This window comes from Lonchura striata, chromosome 23 (genome assembly GCF_046129695.1).
Source record: "Lonchura striata isolate bLonStr1 chromosome 23, bLonStr1.mat, whole genome shotgun sequence".
In the NCBI taxonomy this organism is placed as follows: domain Eukaryota; kingdom Metazoa; phylum Chordata; class Aves; order Passeriformes; family Estrildidae; genus Lonchura; species Lonchura striata.
The window spans coordinates 4,979,648-4,996,989 of NC_134625.1; the positions used below are offsets into that span (position 1 = coordinate 4,979,648).

The 17,342-nt window shown below is 45.3% G+C and overlaps 1 protein-coding gene across 1 annotated transcript; it reads right to left on the bottom strand.

Moving 5' to 3' along the window:
* Positions 1 to 330: 330 nt before the first annotated feature.
* LOC110476556 (uncharacterized) lies at positions 331 to 14,563 on the bottom strand. Its single transcript, XM_021541632.2, has 2 exons — positions 13,961 to 14,563; positions 331 to 484 (listed from the first exon to the last, which is right to left on the bottom strand). Exons 1-2 carry the CDS (start codon positions 14,320 to 14,322, stop codon positions 403 to 405), a joined length of 444 nt encoding a protein of 147 aa, XP_021397307.1. The 5' UTR covers positions 14,323 to 14,563; the 3' UTR covers positions 331 to 402.
* Positions 14,564 to 17,342: the final 2,779 nt, after the last annotated feature.

Sequence of the window (17,342 nt, forward strand, 5' to 3'; positions counted from 1 at the left end):
CAGGATCCACCCAGGAAATTCCATTTGTGGGTTTTGAAGGATCAGAGGGGCTAATTTCCAGCACACAGCACTTCTGATGTTGCTGCAGCAGCTGGAGTTTGGGAAATGAGCCCCAAAAGAAAATTCTGGCTATTTCAGGAGTTGGATGCACTGTCCCATATTTAAGTTTTCAAATTCAATTTTCAAATTCAAAAATGCAGTTTTTAGACAAAAATTCTGGCTGGATTCATTGTCCCGTGTTCCAGGGGATGAAAAATGCACCTTTTTAGACATCGCTAAGACCAATTCAAATCCCATATTTTGATTTTTTTTTTTTTTTTTTTTGTGAAGCAGCTGTGAGAACTAACAGGAAAACCAATCATCTGAGCAGGTGTGGTTTCACAGGTGCTCCCAGGCACAGACTCACCTGTCCTCGGGCACGGAGGGGCTCAGGAAGCGGGCAGAGTCATCGTCGTGGCTGCTCTGCTGGCTGCTCTGCTGGCTGCTGCAACACAGAACGGGCACACTCAGAGCTGGGCAACCTCCTGGGACACTCAGCTGCCCCCCAGAGCTCACAAAACGGCTTTGGGACCTCTGGGACACTCAGCTTAAATCCAGATCACAAAAAAAAAAACACAGATAGAGCTGGGTATCTTTTTCTAAAACACTCAGTTTAAATCCAGATTGGGGGAAACTGATCTGTCTGACTCCTCTGGGACACTCATCTTAAATCCAGATCACAGAAAACACAGATAGAGCTGGGTAACCTCCTCTAAAATGCTCAATTTAATCCAGATTGGGGGAAACAGATCTGTCTGACCTCCCCTGGGACACTCAGCTTAAATCCAGATCACAAAAAACACAGATAGAGCTGAGTATCTTCTTCTAAGATTGAGGAAAACAGATCTGTCTGAGCTCCTCTGGAACACTCAGTTTTAAATCCAGATCATAGAAAACACAGATAAAGCTGAGTAACCTCCTCTAAAACACAGTTTAATCCATCTTGGGGGAGATAGATCTGTCTGACCTCCTCTAGGACACTCAGTTTAAATCCAGACTGAGGAAAACACAGATAGAGCTGGGTAACCTCCTCTAAAATGCTCAATTTAATCCATATTGGGGGAAACAGATCTGTCTGAGCTCCTCTGGGACACTCAGCTTAAATCCAGATCACAAAAAACACAGATAAAGCTGAGTGACCTCCTCTAAAACACTCAGTTTAATCCAGATTCAGGAAAACATATCTATCTGACCTCCTCTGGGACACTCAATTTTAAATCCAGTTTGAGGAAAACACAGATAGAGCTGGGTAACCTCCTCTAAAATGATCAATTTAATCCAGATTGGAGGAAACAGATCTGTCTGACCTCCTCTGGAACACTCATCTTAAATCCAGATCACAAAAAAACACAGATAGAGCTGGGTATCTTCTTCTAAAACACTGTTTAAATCCAGATCACAAAAAACACAAATAGAGCTGAGTATCTTCTTCTAAAACACTCAGTTTAAATCCAGACTGGGGGAGATAGATCTGTCTGACCTCTGGGACACTCAGTTTTAAATCCAGACTGAGGAAAACACAGGTAGACCTGGGTAACCTCCTCTAAAACAGTCAGTTTAAATCCAGATTGGGGGAAACAGATCTGTCTGAGCTCCTCTGGAACACTCAGCTTGGATCCAGATCACAAAAAACACAGATAAAACTGAGTTACCTCTTCTAAAACACTCCGTTTAAATCCAGACTGGGGGAAATAGATGTCTGACCTCCTCTGGAACACTCAGATTAAATCCAGATCACAAAAAACACAGATAAAGCTGAGTATCTTCTTCTAAAACACTCAGTTTAATCCAGATCACAGAAAACGGAGCTGTCTGAGCTCCTCTGGGACACTCACTTTAAATCCAGGTTGAGGAAAACACAGATAGAGCTGAGTAACTCCACTGGAACACTCAGCTGAAACCCAGACTACAGAAAACATCTTTGTGACCTCTGGAACACTCAGGTTTAAATACAGATCAAGGAAAACACAGCCAGACCTGGGTAACCTCCTTTGGAACACTCATCTTAAATCCAGATTGAGGAAAACATCTCTGTGACTTCTGGAACATTTAGCTTTAAATCTAGGTCAAGGAAAACACAGAGCTGAGGAAGCTCCTCTAAAACACTCATTTTAAACCCAGATTACAACAGTTGAAAACAGCTTTGGACCTCTGGAACACTCAGTTTTAAACCCAAATTGAGCTGGGTAACTCCTCTGGAACACTCAGTTTAAATCCAGATTACAGAAAACATCTTTGTAACCTCTGGGACACTCATCTTAAATCCAGATGGAGAAAAACACAAACAGAGCTGTTTGACCTCCTCTGGAATACTCAACTGTAAACCCAGATTACAGAAAACATCTTTATAACCTCTGGAATTTTAAATCCAGATTGAAGAAAACAGATCTTTGTCACCTCTGGAACACTCAATTTTAAATCAGATCAAGGAAAACACAGCCAGACCTGGGTAACCTCCTCTGGAACATTCAGCTGTAAATCCAGATTACAGAAAAGTATTTATAAACTCTGGAACACTCAATTTTAAATCCAGATCAAGGAAAACACAGCCAGACCTGGGTAACCTCCTCTGGAACACTCAGTTGTAAATCCAGATTACAGAAAAATATTTATAAACTCTGGAACACTCATCTTAAATCTAGATAGAGAAAAACACAAACAGAGCTGTCTGACCTCCTTTGGAACACTCAGCTGTAAACCCAGATCACAGAAATCATTTCTGTGACCTCTGGAACACTCAGCTGTAAATCCAGATCACAGAAAACATCTTTATAACCTCTGGAACACTCAGCTGTAAATCCAGATCACAGAAAACATCTTTATAACCCCTGGAGCACTCATCTGTAAACCCAGAGGGAGGAAAACACAACACTCACGTTCCACATTTGGGCTTGAAAGGAGGAACCAACAGGAGGCCTCGAGTTTAAATTGATTCACAACTAGCACGAGAGTTTGGGGTGTCAATCTCAAGGTGTGACACTTTCCTGAGAACTTCCTGAAACACAAAAGTGACCTTGCACATCACCTGGACAGCAGCTCATCAATTCTTACAGCCAAACACCCCAGCCCCAAGCTGCTGGGTGTTTACACCTGCCCCAGTCCTGGGCAGAAGTAGAAAAGAGCAGAAAAAAATCAACTTTTCAAGCAGCCAGTGCTGAATTTCTGGCGAGACTTGCAAGCTGAGCCCACAAGATGTCACTGTGCCCCCTGAAATGGGCGTTTTGGGGGCGATAATTGAATTTCCTGCACATTTATCCTGTGGAGTTCTCCTCAATCCCCCTGGGGCAGCTCCAGGGGGTTCCTGCTGCAGCTGATTCTGCCTCCAGGTGAGGCTGGAGGGGCTCCTGGGCTGGATTCCATCCTGAAATCTCAGCAAAGCAGCAGCACAAACTCCTCTGCGAGCTCAGACTGGGATAAACGTCTCTGCTGGCAGGATCTAAATGATAAACAAATTTATTTATATATCACTGCTCGCACTCACAGCTCGGCTGCGCTGCACACACACCTGCACATCGCAGAAATGCAAATATGGCACGAAATAAACCTCCACCAAATTGCACCTTTTTGTTCTAAACAGCAATTTTTTATCCAGTCACAACAGTTTTGGGGGAAACAGTACCAAAACTGCAAATAGCATGTTTCCATGAAGTGTACTGATTAGACTTGATCACTGATAAATTAAATTGATAATTAAAACAAAGGGACGGGTTTTCTCTTCTCCCTTCTGTTTTTGCCAAAGAATTTGCAGTTTCTGGCAAGGAATAAATCTTAATTTCATTTAGTATTTTCCTCAACCACCTTGATTTTGACCAGCTGCTTCTCTGGGGCCATCAAAGGCTCCACCTTATTAAAAATGACCTTTCTGAGAGCGCAGCACCTGGCCTGGGGACACATTTGGCATTTGGGAGACACCACCTGGCATTGCCCACTCTTTGTGACACTCCAGAGCACGAGACAGGACATTGTTACAGTCCTGAGAGAAGGCTGAAGCTTGCAGAAAAGTGAAATTAGTGATCAACAGTTGTAAAAATCCTTGGAAAAACCAATATAGATCCTTGGGAAAAAAATCCTTGCAAAACCAATTTAATCAGCCTCTGAGGCTGGGCTTAGGAAAGCACAAAACTCCTGCAGCAAGAGAAGGAGAATTCTGCATTGGCTCCCAGCTGTAAATCAACAGCTGGGGAAGAACAATGCATTCCTAAAAGCAAATAAAACTTTTTCTTGCATTTCTGAGCTTCATGATGGCCCAGGGGACTGGGCAAGAGCAGAGAGGGAACCACATTTACCCTCCTCTGCCAAAGGAATTTCCCCTTTTGCGCAGAGGAAGCACTGCAGGGATTATTTCTCGAATTTCTTGTTTCTGCAGAGAAAACCCTCCCGCCCAAACTTCCCATTTCAGCTGAGCTGGAGCAGATGGAAGCAAACTTACCCAAGGAGAATTCCCAGACTCTCCCAGCCCAGCAGTGCTGGGAGCAGCACGTGCAAACTGCCTTTGGGACAGCCACAATGAACCTTAGACCTCCTCCTGTTCATCCACCCCATAAAGTTCACGTTCCAAATGAAGGTTTAAAATTTAACAGGAGCCAGGAATTGCGGCTCATTGAAATTCAGCCCCTCATATCCAGACCGTGAGCAATTAAAAACTCAGAGAAAAAAATCACTTTTTACCCACCTGTCCCTCCAGAAAGCTGTGCTTTGCATAAAACTTCGGGAGCTTTTCACACAACATAAAATTATTTCAACCTTCCGGCTGTTAGGCAGTGAAGTTGTTAAATTCACTAAAATGCTCAGAGTGGTTGAAATGCAGAGCCTGTTGTCTTTTTGTGATGTTTTTCAGTCCATTTGAGGATAACCTGCTATTAAGTGTTCCTTTAGAAGAGTATAGTGACAATTTAAAATATGGGATAATGAAAGGAGATAGGATCTGTTCTGAGGAATAACAAGGAAAGAAGTATTCAGACAATTTTGTAACCACAGAGAATGTCAAAAAAACTGGCTAAAACTCTCAGGAAATGAGCAAAACAAGCTGCTCTCATTCCAAAGCTCAGCAGTGATAAACTTGAATTTGGACAAGGTTTAAATCTTCAGCCCAGGGTGCCCCTTTTGTCCCTATAGCTTCTAAGAAAATGAAAATGAGGTTTGTGCCCTGTGATTTTTCCTTAATTCTCATGCAAACTCATTAGTGATTCGTTTAGAAAATGAAGAAAAATCCTCAACACAGATTAACCAGGCCTTTTAACAATTAAATTTGAAGATTCTGCTTCTAGCACTCCTCCACCAAGCAATTTACCCAGGAAACCCAAGCACAAAACCCCATTTTTCTATTGACTAAACCCAGGTGTTCTGATCCCACACACTTTGTTTGAAGCAAATTTGAATTTACTGTTGCTGCCTTAAATATTTCAATATTTCTCTTGTGCTTGGAAAGTTCTGAGCTATAAACTAGATTTCGTACTATTAATATTCATTTTAAAAGGCAGAAAAGGCATTTTATTCAGAGATTTCAGTCTCTGGAGGATAAGGCAGAGCCAGGATTTCTGTTTTTCTGCATGAACAGCCCATCAGAGCTGAGCAGCTCTCCCAGCAGAAGAGATTTCTCACAATTTCACAAAGTTCAGGCACTCAGGTCAATGTTTGCACACTAAGAACCTTCTGGAACTCCTGTGCCCTCCACGTGTGGGTGATAAAGCCACTGTGCTTTTATACCTCCAGGTGTTTTTGGCAGAATTTTAATCCAAGAATTTTTTTTTTATAGTGAAGAATGAGTGGGATAAGGAAATAAATAGGACAGAAAGAGCTATGCCCTAAATGGGATCAATTAAAGAGTTTGGAGCATTATCCCAAAAAAAAATCCCAGCTATTAGTGAGAACTCCAGCTCTGAACCCAGATGAGTCTTTTGTATTCACTTTGTTTAATTAACGCCTTTATTCGTTTGGGTTCAGTATTACTTGCTTCCAAAAAAAAATCAAATAATTGACAATTGGCAATCAGGGATACAAATTCTTCAAATGTTTTCAACAACTTTGGCAACAGTTTTAAAATCTACCGAAAAATGAAATCTACCAAAATATTCAAAACACATCAATGTTTTCACCGACAGATTTGGGAATTGAAACATATGCAAACAAATTATACACACATTATATGTTTATAATCAAACACATCAAGGTTTCAGTTAAAATTTACAAATATTTTTTGGTTATTTGGAACAACTAAAGGCTTCTTTTTATTCTCACAGCTTCAAGCACAAAGACTTGACTCCACTTGCCTTAAAATCTATAATAACAGTAAAATAAAATAATAAAATAATTAGGATGCCTGAAAAACAGCCACCAGAAAGAGGATGGCAGTGCCAATACCTGGTGTGACTTATGGCTCCTTCCAAACTGGCAAAGAAGTTCTCATCATGCCTTTTAAAGTGTTTTGACAGTGTAAAAACAATTTTAAGCCATAGCTAAATTTAAGTAAATCTAGAAGATTTATCATGAAAATGGAATATTTGAGAGGGTGATGTGCAAAGGGTCTTCATTTGAAAATTCTCCTGATGAATTCTTCTGGAAATTTTCTTCTGAAAAATTCTTCTTCTGGCCCATCTTTCCTTGCCAGCACAAACAGGGCAATAAAAGGAGATTGAGACCCAAGCCTTGGGTGTGGCAGAGGCAAAGTCCCTGTGAGTGTTTTCCCACAGGGGCCTTTAGGAGCTCCTCAAAGACAATTTTATCTTTCAATTTCAATTTTCAATTCCCCACTTTCAGTCTGCTCCTCCTTGGCAGAATGCATCCCCCACCTTGGATTTCCCGGGGAGCAGCAGGAATATCCCTCCCATCCCTGCTGCCTCGTTATCCCTGGAAAATCCTGTACCCCAAACCCCTGGAAAAATCCTGTACCCCAAACCCTCTGTGGGGCAGGGACTGAGCCATGGCAAATGGCCGGGGGCTCCTGGTGCTGGAGGAAATTTGGGATGGAGGGACACCAGGCGGAAATCCCCTTGGTGTCCCAGCCCATCAGGGTTGTCCTTTGGCAGCCCTAATGAAACGTAAATTTTAAGGAATTTAGAGATTTTAGAAGAGCTAAGATTTGAGTTAGAGATAAGCCTCACCAGAGTTAATTAAAATAAATGAGCAGGCCTTGATGAAGTTAAGAGTTAGTAGTTAACTAATAACTGATTGCTTGTCAGCACAATGTTGAGTTAGCTGGGTTTATAATGAAGAATACACAAACTGACAAAGAGCTTTTAGGAACATCAGACAATTGTGGCCTCCTCTGTTCCGAAACCAACTGGAGACAAGGAATGGGAGTTCTACCAAGAGTTCATTTGTCATATTGGCATTGGAAAGGTGGAAAGGTCAGAAGGAGGAAGACTTCATTGACTTCCTCATTTTGGGACCCCTCCCCATGGAAGGGACACCGACCCATTCCAAGGAACAAACCACGCATGCTGAATGGCTTTTGGAGTGATCAGCAGAGGAAGGGAGGAATGGGATGTACCAAAATGATGAATATGGATTTGTATTTTGGGTATTCAATACTTGTATGGATAAAAGGGCTCTATAATCACCTGGAAGCTGCGGTGTGGATTTGGGAGTGATCCCACACACAATAAACACTCACTGTCTAACTTTAAACTGTTAGAGAGTTTCTGTCCATCACAGCTGGATATCGGTACTAGATCAATATCCGTATTTTTTTAATAAATCACTAAATCTTTCAGCCTGAAAATTCCAAGCCCAAACACCTCCAGAGCCAGATTCCCACAGGTGCTGCCGGCTGCCAGACTTGCAGAGCACGAGGAAAATCCCAGAATGGTTTGGGTTGGAAGGGACCTTAAAGCTCATCCCATTCCACCCCTGCCATGGGCAGGACACCTTCCCATACCCCAGGGTGCTCCAAATTCCATCCAGCCTGGCCTTGGACACCTCCAGGGATGGGACAGCCACATCCTCCCTGGGTAACCTGTGCCAGGGCCTCATCACCTTCACAGGGAGGAATTTCCTCCCAATATCCCACCTCTGAACCTGCCCTCTCCTTCAGTATAAGGCCACTCCCTGTCGCCCTGATTTAAGATTTTCTAAAGCCTTCTGAGTTTTCATTCTTGTAAAAAACTTTCTCACACAACTTCCTGGAAATAACCTATTGTTTTGAATTCCTTCATAGAGGCGGAGAAATTTGATGTACTGGTGCTTTGCCCAGTGTGGTTGGAGAGGTGGCACATTCACCCTCCAATCCACTGGCACCTTTAGAGAAGTGTAAATGTTGGGAGTCAGAAATAAAATTTCCTCCTTGTTGCCTTTGCAATAGCAGCACCTCTTGTGCTTTCACGTTTCCTGTAGTGACAATTCCCCTTTGTCCTATCACAGAATTCACAGAATTCACCCCATTTCCTTGTGAAATGTCCCTCTCCAGCTTTGTTGTAACCCCCTTTAAATCCTGGATAGGCTCTGGGGTCTCCAAGAGATTCCTGAGAACCAAACAAGCACCTCCTGCTCCAAATCTTCCCATCTTAACTCATTCTCACGGATGGGGAGGGTGTAAAGCCACGCTTGCAGTCTAAACCCGTTAGAAATGATCAAAAAAAGGCAAAGTATGGCTATAAATGTCACCTAGAGCCCCAAAATCAGTGTCACACTCAGAGCTGGAGCGTGAACCTGCAGTAAAATCATCACCTCTCCTTGCTGCAAAGGGTTAAAAGGGGCAGCCTGGCCAGAGTCCTCTCCTCTCACCTCATTCATTTCACAAAATAATAAACACCAACCTCCCACCCTGTCCAGACAAGCCCTTTCACCAACATCTTATTTACCAAGGCCTGGAAGCAGAATCCGTGGAAAAGCGCTGAGATAAGGAAAATGGGAATTAATTGGTAAATTCCACCGGCAGGCACAGATCTCAGATGACCCAATGGCAAATATTTGCTGACCAGATAAAATCAACAGTATTTCAGTCCCGGGCTGTTTGTAAATCACTCCTATTTAATACTCTTGGGTGACTGGTCGCCCTAAACCACACGAATACTGGAAGGTAAATATTTTAAAAGAAAACCACAAACTACTGCACAAAGGAATGAGATTCAGCCAAAAACAAAACAACAAAAAAAAACCAGGGCTGGAGCAATTCAGTCACTTGGCACGGATTACCAGAAACAAATGGCAAGAAGTCTGCAGTGCCAACAAACCACATCAGCACCCCCGGGAGACAGGCATGCAGCAGCTGAGAAAGAAAAAAATCACTTTTTTGGGAGCACTTTAGGCCTCATTTGAACCTGCAGGTTCAAAAAGGGAAAAGTTTCTACCAAGCCATCATCTCTGTGTTTTCAAATTTCGGATTAGAAGAGGCACCACATAGATATTCCTAAAGACTTGGATCATTTTTCCATCATGGAAGAGGATCTAAAGCCCTCATCTTGCAGGTTTTTTGGTTTTTTTACTTTTCACCATCAGCAGTTTCTTAGGGAAAAAAAAAAAAAATCACATCACTCAGGTTTGTGCTCACGGGTTTTCCAAAGCCACCAAAAGCAGAGAAGAGCAGCTGCTTCCCTCAGAGACCAACAGCTTTCCCAAAAACCCTTCTCCTCCCAAAAACCTCAATTAACCAGCTCCAGTTACAAGCAAAAATGGGGGGGAAAAAAAGGATTTGCCTCTTCCATTATGAAATCCCAGTGGAGCCATCGGTTCTTTACACAAATGAGATTTTATCATGAATTTCAGCAGAAATGAGCCCAGAACACACCCAGTTCCCAATTCAGAGAGGAGCAGCCCCATTTCCTCCCCTCCGAGGTGAAAGTTCTGCAAAAACTGAAAAACTGAGAACTGCGAAATTTGGAGCTGCTCATTGTGGAACAGAGAGACCAAAACCCCCCAGGGCTGCCCAGGGCTGGAGCAGCTCCCTCTTCTCCAGGAAACTCCTCCATAATTTCCCTAAAGACTTGGGTCACTTTTCCATAATGGAAGAAGATCTATAACCTTAATCTTGCAAGTTTTGTGGTTTGTTTATAATTTTTTGTTTGTTTTTTGTTTTTTTACTTTTCAGCATCAGCAGTTTCTTAGGGGGAAAAAAAATTCACATCACTCAGGATTTTTCCTCCAGAAAATACCACAATATTTTCCACACATGTCAAAGTCAGAAAAAGGGCAATGACCATTAATTTATTCCCAGAAATGCTCAGAGCAAATTTCGATTTAATTAAGGAAGGCAAAAGCACAATGGGCTACTTGAAATTAAAGGCTGATTTACCTTTATAAGCCAATTCAAAACATCTAAACCACCAATTTGTAAATAATTTTAGCTCAAGTTCCAACAAATCAATTCACTGTTAACTAATTATATCACTACAGGGATTGAGAGAAAGTTTTTTTAAGGAAAAAAGGAAAATTTTTACCTCAGAATGCGAAGGGAAGCAGCCTCAGAGCCCAGTGCTGAGCAGAGCTGGAGCCTCCCCTCATTTGTTCCACATTTTGAGATAAGTTATCAGGATTTCATCTGAAAAACCTCCCCCTTTGCATAACTGGCAGTTCAAGAAACCTCCAGCTCCTCAGCACAGACACTTTTCTGAGCTGGGATGGAATTCTTCTCATAATACATTTCATTTTTAATGTGCTAGAGGCATTTTAGGACTTAGACAAGTCTTTCCTTTTGGATGGATCCACAGGGAGTGTCAGATTTTCCAGCAGAAAACCAACCTGAGTAAAATCATCTACAGAAGTGTCAAGATCTGCTGCACAAACTGCTCCAACAAAATCCACAAGTTTTGCACCTTTTGCAGCACCAACATTTTTTTCATCCTTAACCAGTCCTGATCTTAGGCCAAAGGGAGAGCTGTCCTTAAATTGAAGCCTGAATGATCTACTCAGCAATTCTTGCCCCAAAATCACGTGCAGGTCCTGAAATTGCATGCAAGGGTGGCTTGAGGAGGTAAATAATAAATTAAAGCTGATCAACTGCCTGATGCCCACATCAATAATGCATGCAGGTTGCATGCACAGCAACCTGCCACCAGATTGAAGAAAGAAACATCAACATGTCTTAATTTAAAAAAAATAAAATAAAATGGTGCACCTGTGTGCAGGGTTCATGGTTTATAAAAGTAAATAACTTCATTACCTGGCTGGTAAATGATGGCTGAGGGGTAGAGGAGGAGCTGCCTGCATCCCTCATAAAAACCATCATATTTATCATCTGGGCAGCAACCTGGAGGTTTGGGCCATCAATTCTTTGAGCAAGGACACGTTCCAGTGCCACCCCCAAGGAATCACCTTCCTGCTCTCTCACCTGGAGCACAGCAGTGGCAGGGGCAGGAGAGGCTCTCGCAGCTGTCCCTGGGCTTTAATGGAAGGAAAAGAACATTTTCCCTCCTGCTCTGGCAGCTTTTAGAGACCCAGCAGGTAAACAAGGCTACCAATCACCCAGGCTGTTAAAAACTAACCAGCACGTGGGAGTTTCCGCTGAGAAAAGCAGAGCTGGAGCATTAGAGACAGGTTTGGAGCGCTGAAAAAGGGTTTGTTTATTCACTTGGATGCTCGCTGTATGCTGATGGTCACAGAGCTCTTGCTCGGGGCCATGAGGACAGAGCAAGGAGCAGCTCAGCCTGGGCACAGGCTGCTCTCTGCCAGCTGCCAGCTCTGCTGGGAAATCCCTGCCACCAGCCAGGTATCTGCCCACGGCACGGCCAGAAGAGTTACCAGCTCCAAAAATAACATTTCAGCGGCTTGATGGTAGCTCAGCCAGAGAAATGGAGCGATTGGCAGCAGTAGCCTGATGGCTGCTGCTTTCACCAGGTGAAATGTGGGGATTTGCAGAGCACTCCCAGCACAGGGTGGCACACCCTGGGGTCCCTGTGACACCCGGGCAGGCCTCTGAGCACCAAGGGAATGGATGGAATGAGAGCCTGGTGCATGACCTGCTGCACAAAACCCCTCAGCAGCTGCCCCTGCTGCCCTCAAACAAACACAGAGGTGGCATCTGTCACCGACAGCAGTGGCACAGCAGGACAGAGCAGGTGCCTCCCTGACCCTGCTAAAGCAGCAGGAGCAAGCAGCAAATCTGTTTTAGAGGCAAACAGCTTCTTGCCCTACGAAAGTTGTGTTTCACTCAAAGCTCACACAGCAAAGTTTACCCCAGGGCTCTGCCAAATGATGCCACAAACCCCCTCGGGGTTTCTCCCCCTCTGCACAGATTCTGCTCCTCTGTGCCGGTTCCTGCTGCGGTGGCAGAGCCCAGGGATGCTCTCGGCACTCTGCCAGCCCATGGGCTCAGCACAGTGACCAAACCGGGCTTTTCCCTGGGCTGGGGAGGGAAAATGCCATCTGAGAATGCCGTGCTTCCCGGGGCACAGGGGGTGGGTCTGGAGCCTGCTGCGCGTGAAGAAAGGAGGTGCCACGCTGGCATTGGTGTGCCAATGCCACCTGAGACCTCACACCTCGCCTTCTTCCCAGCCACTGCTTCGGAAACATCACCCAAAAATCCCTCGGAGATGAATAAGCAGGAAGTTGTCAGCATGGCGATAAATGTACAAGGAAATGTAGCTCGTAGCTCTTTCTTCTACCTTCACACCTAAAGCAACGTGTCTTGGCATGCCTGAAACTCATTCATCATCAGGAAACCCAAATTAAGCCCTCAGCTGAAGGATTGGATACTTCATCCTCTGAATTTCTGACCAGAACTTCGATATTGTGACACATCAGCACGTGCCTCATGCATTATCTTTCCCATTTTGTGTGCTGTGCCTGAATCCCTGCTTGCACCACCACTGCTACATGAAAATCCGAAATATTTCCTAAATCAGAAATATTTCCTAAATCAGAAATATTTCCTAAACCAAGAGATGTTGTTCAGTGTTAACTTGCTGAGAGGCATTATCACATCCTCAATGGCACGCATTCATTGATGAAAGTCCTTTAAAAATTAATAAGCTGACAGAGTGACCTTGCTAAAGGGACCTGATGAAAGAAAAATTATCAGCTAATCAGAGTGGATATTCCGAGCTCTGCCCTGCAAACACTCCAGCACCACAGCAGGCACTGAGTCAGTGTGGTTTGGTGGGTGCAGAAATGCTCAAGGTTTCTGTTTTTCTGGAAGTGCAGCACATCCTTTAAACACAACCCCACAGATCAGCTGCACAGGGGCTGCAAACAGTGGAAGAAAACTTGGCCCACACTAACTCAGCCTAAGGGTTTATAAAATAGCCATTTCTTGGAGAAACCTTTACAGTGTCTTGTGTGTTTGGGGCCTTCAGGAAAGGCAGATTGTTAAAGGAAGAGTTAATTCCACTGCATGTGGGGTACCCCGCAGAGGGTTATGTAAGGTGAAGTTTTATCTCCATGAGGCCACAAAATACAATGCCTGGGCATTAACTCCCTGTGCTGACAGGCTCTTGGAGGCTTTGGGAATGATTTGTGCCCTTTCCTGCCAAAGGACTGTGTGACTTTCAGGTCTGGAAAGCTGCCAAGGACTGAGCCCAGCCACCTTGACACACAGACCCACTGTGCTGCTTGGTGTCTCTCTTTGTGCCAACACTGAGCTCAGGATCTCAGGGGAAGTCTCAGTGGCAGGAACGAGCATCACCAGAAAAGACTGGCAGAGGTTTGGCACCATCACTGCCACACAGGTAGTGCCAGCAGAGAGGTCACTCCCCTCTCAGGGTCTCCTCAGGACACCATGGTGAGGTTAACTCTTCTCACCCACTGGCTCTGTGTCACCTGGAGGACCACGAGCAAGGACACAGCCTTGCCCTGCCATTCCCAGACAGCTCCCAGGCCTTTCTCCTCCGGCACCAGCACATCCAACCAACACCACGCCACACTGCAGCCAACAGGCGAGGACAAAGTCCGGGCAGAGGCACATCCAGGGGAACAAGAGACCCTTCCAGCAGAGCCTATTTTGGGCAGCATCACCTCGGGAGCAGGGAAGGGGAGCGGCCAGAGGACCTACCTGCTCTCACTGCACTCCTTCTTCTCTCGGACGCGCAGCCACTTCCGAAGGAGGAAGCGCTTGCGGCGCGGGGAGGCACTGGGAGTGGAGCAGTTGGACCAGGGGGTGTCCTCGTCACTGGAGGGGGTGATCTCAATGGATGGGAGCTGCAGGTATTCCTTGCTGGAGGAAGGAGACTCCTGGAACCTGCCGGCCTCCAGGCTCTGCTCCTGCACGTTCTTCATCCGCCTCATCTTGAAGCGCCTCCTGCGCAGGGTCGGGGTGGACGAGCTGGACCAGGCGCAGCCGCCCTCCAGCACCTGCTGCTCGGGGACCCGCAGCGCCGGGAGCCGCAGGGTTTCTGTCATGTTGGCAGCTGGCATCAGACGCCCTTTCTCCTTCTGCTCCCACCCCCAGGCACTCGTAGCTGTGATCTCGGCGAAACCCACACCGCCACAAAGGCGCAACTCGCCTTCCTCCTTCCTCCTCCCTGCGTGCCCGGCGCTGCCCTCCCTCTCAAGCAGGAAACCTCATGTTCTTCACGTGCTCTCATTGAACAACCGGGCGGTGGGAGGGGATGGCCGGCACACACACATGTCACAAGGGAAGCCAGTCTCAAGTTTCTTTTCTCCTTCTCTCCCCTACAAAAAGTCCCTCCCCTGCCCGGTCTCTCACTGACACGAGGCTTGGCCGGCTTTCAGCTCGCCTCCCCAGCCCCCCTTTGCCTTCTGTTGGCTCAGCAAAGGAAAAGTCTCCCGGGGCTGCTCTAGGAAAACTCGGCTGCGGTTCTTCTCGAGAGGCCAGGCAAGCATGGAGAGGAGCGGCGTGGAGCTGTGGGGAGGGCAGAGAGAGAAACAGAGGGGAGGGGAGGAACAACGCTCCATAAAAATCAGGAAAAAGAGTAGCAGCAGCAGCTTGTGCTGTTTCTGTAGCGGGCAGCTGTCGCAAGTGTAACCGCGCTGCTAATCCCGAGAGACAGGGTTTGTGTTACCGAGTGCGCTGCTGCTACAAATCCGGGAAAATCCAGGGAAAAGGGAGAGGGAAGAGCCTCCCGGAGGAGCCGCTGGGGCTGGGCTGTCCTTCTGTCCCACCTTCCTGCCCACCCGAGAGGGAGGCAGCGAGCGAGCCTGGACTTTCAGCCTTCTTTCACAATAGTTTCTCCTTTTTTTAATTTTTCTTCTTTTTTTTTTCCTTTTTTTTGTGTTTTTGGTTTTTTTTATTTTAATTTTATTTTGTTTTGTTTTCTGGGTTTTTGTTTTTTTGTTTTTTGGTTTTTTTTTTGTTTTTGTGTTTTTTTTTTTTTTTTTTTTTTTTTTTTTTTTTTTTTTCCCTTTGACTACTCGCCAAAGGAGCAGAGGGATTGATTGAGGAACAGCCAAAAAAGCAGCAGCAGCAGCAGCAGCAGGTGGCAGCAGAACTGGTCAGGCTTTTAGCTCAGTTTCACGCGAGTGAAAGCTGATTTAAAAGAGTTCTCTGGGGTGATGCTGCTTCCAAAATGCCCGTGGGGGATGGCGGGGGTGAGGTGCAGGAACCCACAGACACCACACAAGGACAGCGACACGTGCAGAGCAGGGTTCACCCCGGGCCAGAGGCGCTGCAGGGAAGTTCTCAGGCATCCACAGCCCCAGCAAGGGGCAGAAACCCGGAGCAGCAGCCACAGGACACGGCTTGCAAAATTCTGGTGACGAAATCAAATCAGGAGAAATGCTGTGACACATTCTCCATCAGTATCCTCTGAATTTCGCCGACTGATCCTGCACGAGGCCCTATTTTCATGTTAAATAAAATAGGATAGAAAATTAAAATCCTCTAAGGCAGTGACTAAAAATCAGCTGCGTGAATTTCGAGCGTGCTCAATCTCAAAAAAAAAAAAAAAAAATCAACACAAAAACATCTCTAAATCAACCTGACACAGCTTCAGTTTTCATTGTTCAACAGCCTGAACGTTTAAAAATATTAGCTTCAGGTTAAAAAATATTTGTCAACCCAAATCAAAATAGTTATTCTTGCACGGACTGCCTCGGTTTTGTTTGAAAATAAACTTCACAGGAACTCTGAACATCAGAAACTGCCACGTAGGACAGAGCCAATGTGTCAGGAAAGGAAGATTTATAGCAGCAGGAACAAGGGGAAGGAAACATTTCAATCAAATGACAGAGCAGTTTAACTGCTCAAGTGCTATATTTAATTTCTGCACTGTCCTTTTTGCTCCCTTCATTCTGTAAGTTAATAGCTTGACAGCTCTTCAGATGGATTTCTGGAGAATCTGTCACCTTGGTATCCATGCACCAGGTGTACACACACAAACAGAATGCCTTCCACAAACACCCACTTAAAAAGAGAAACTCAAATAAATATAGTTTGTTGTTTTCTTTTTAAGTCCAAGAAGCAAAAATCCACAGTTCAGACAAAATGCCAATATTTCAAAAGTAGCTTGGGTAGCTTTGCATCTTCTCTGATCCCTTTTCTCCCACATCTTGTCATGATTTCTACCTTGTCACCACACAGTCACAAGCATTCCTGGCTACCTCATAATACCAAAAAATAACATTTCACCATCTTTCCGTGGCTCTGGCAATCAAACCCCCATAGCGTCACTCCTGAATTTCAACCAAGAGAACGTGAACCTTCACACAACCACCTCCCTGCCCCGGGGAAGGCGCGGGCAGCCCTTTGGAGGTTGTCCTGAAGGTTTCTTCCATGTGTTAATGAGTTTGATCTCCCGTGGAATCTTTCATCAGCTGCACAAGAGCCTCATTTAATTGCAACAACAAGTACAAATGAGGGTCAGAGCTCTGGTGTGATCCTTTAGCACAGCAGGCATTGCAAACCCTCAGAATGCCCACAGCAATTGTCTAATGAATCCACAAGAGATTCATCCAGCTTTGGTAATGCCTTTGTTACCCAAGGAAATGCTGGTGCTGTCACCAGGCTGACTTTTCACCTTGATCCCCACTGAACTCCAGCAGAGCTCACTTGGAGAAAAGACCTTTTCCCATCTCCTTTATGCATGGAATAATTCTCTGTACCCGGGTGTGGGAGCCCAGCTCATCCCTCTGGCTGCCCTGGCTGTCCCCAGACCCTGGCAGGGGCTCAGAGACCCTGGCACAAAGTCAAAAACACCTGTGGCTTCCATTTTAGCCCATGGGAAAAACTGCCAGCTCTGTATGAGGAATTACAAGCCACAAGGGTTTGAGTAGTGTGGTAGTTGAGTTAACACAGGGTGAAAAAGTAGAATTTTGGGGTTTTTAGAATGGGGATAGGGGGAGAAGATGGAGGGATTTGGGTGTGTCCTGCCCTTCTTCTCCTCCTTCTCCTTCTCCTTGCCCTCCATGTCTTGCTGTGCTGGTGACACTTTTCTGTTGGTTTAAGGCACAGACACACTGTCCAACATAAATGACAG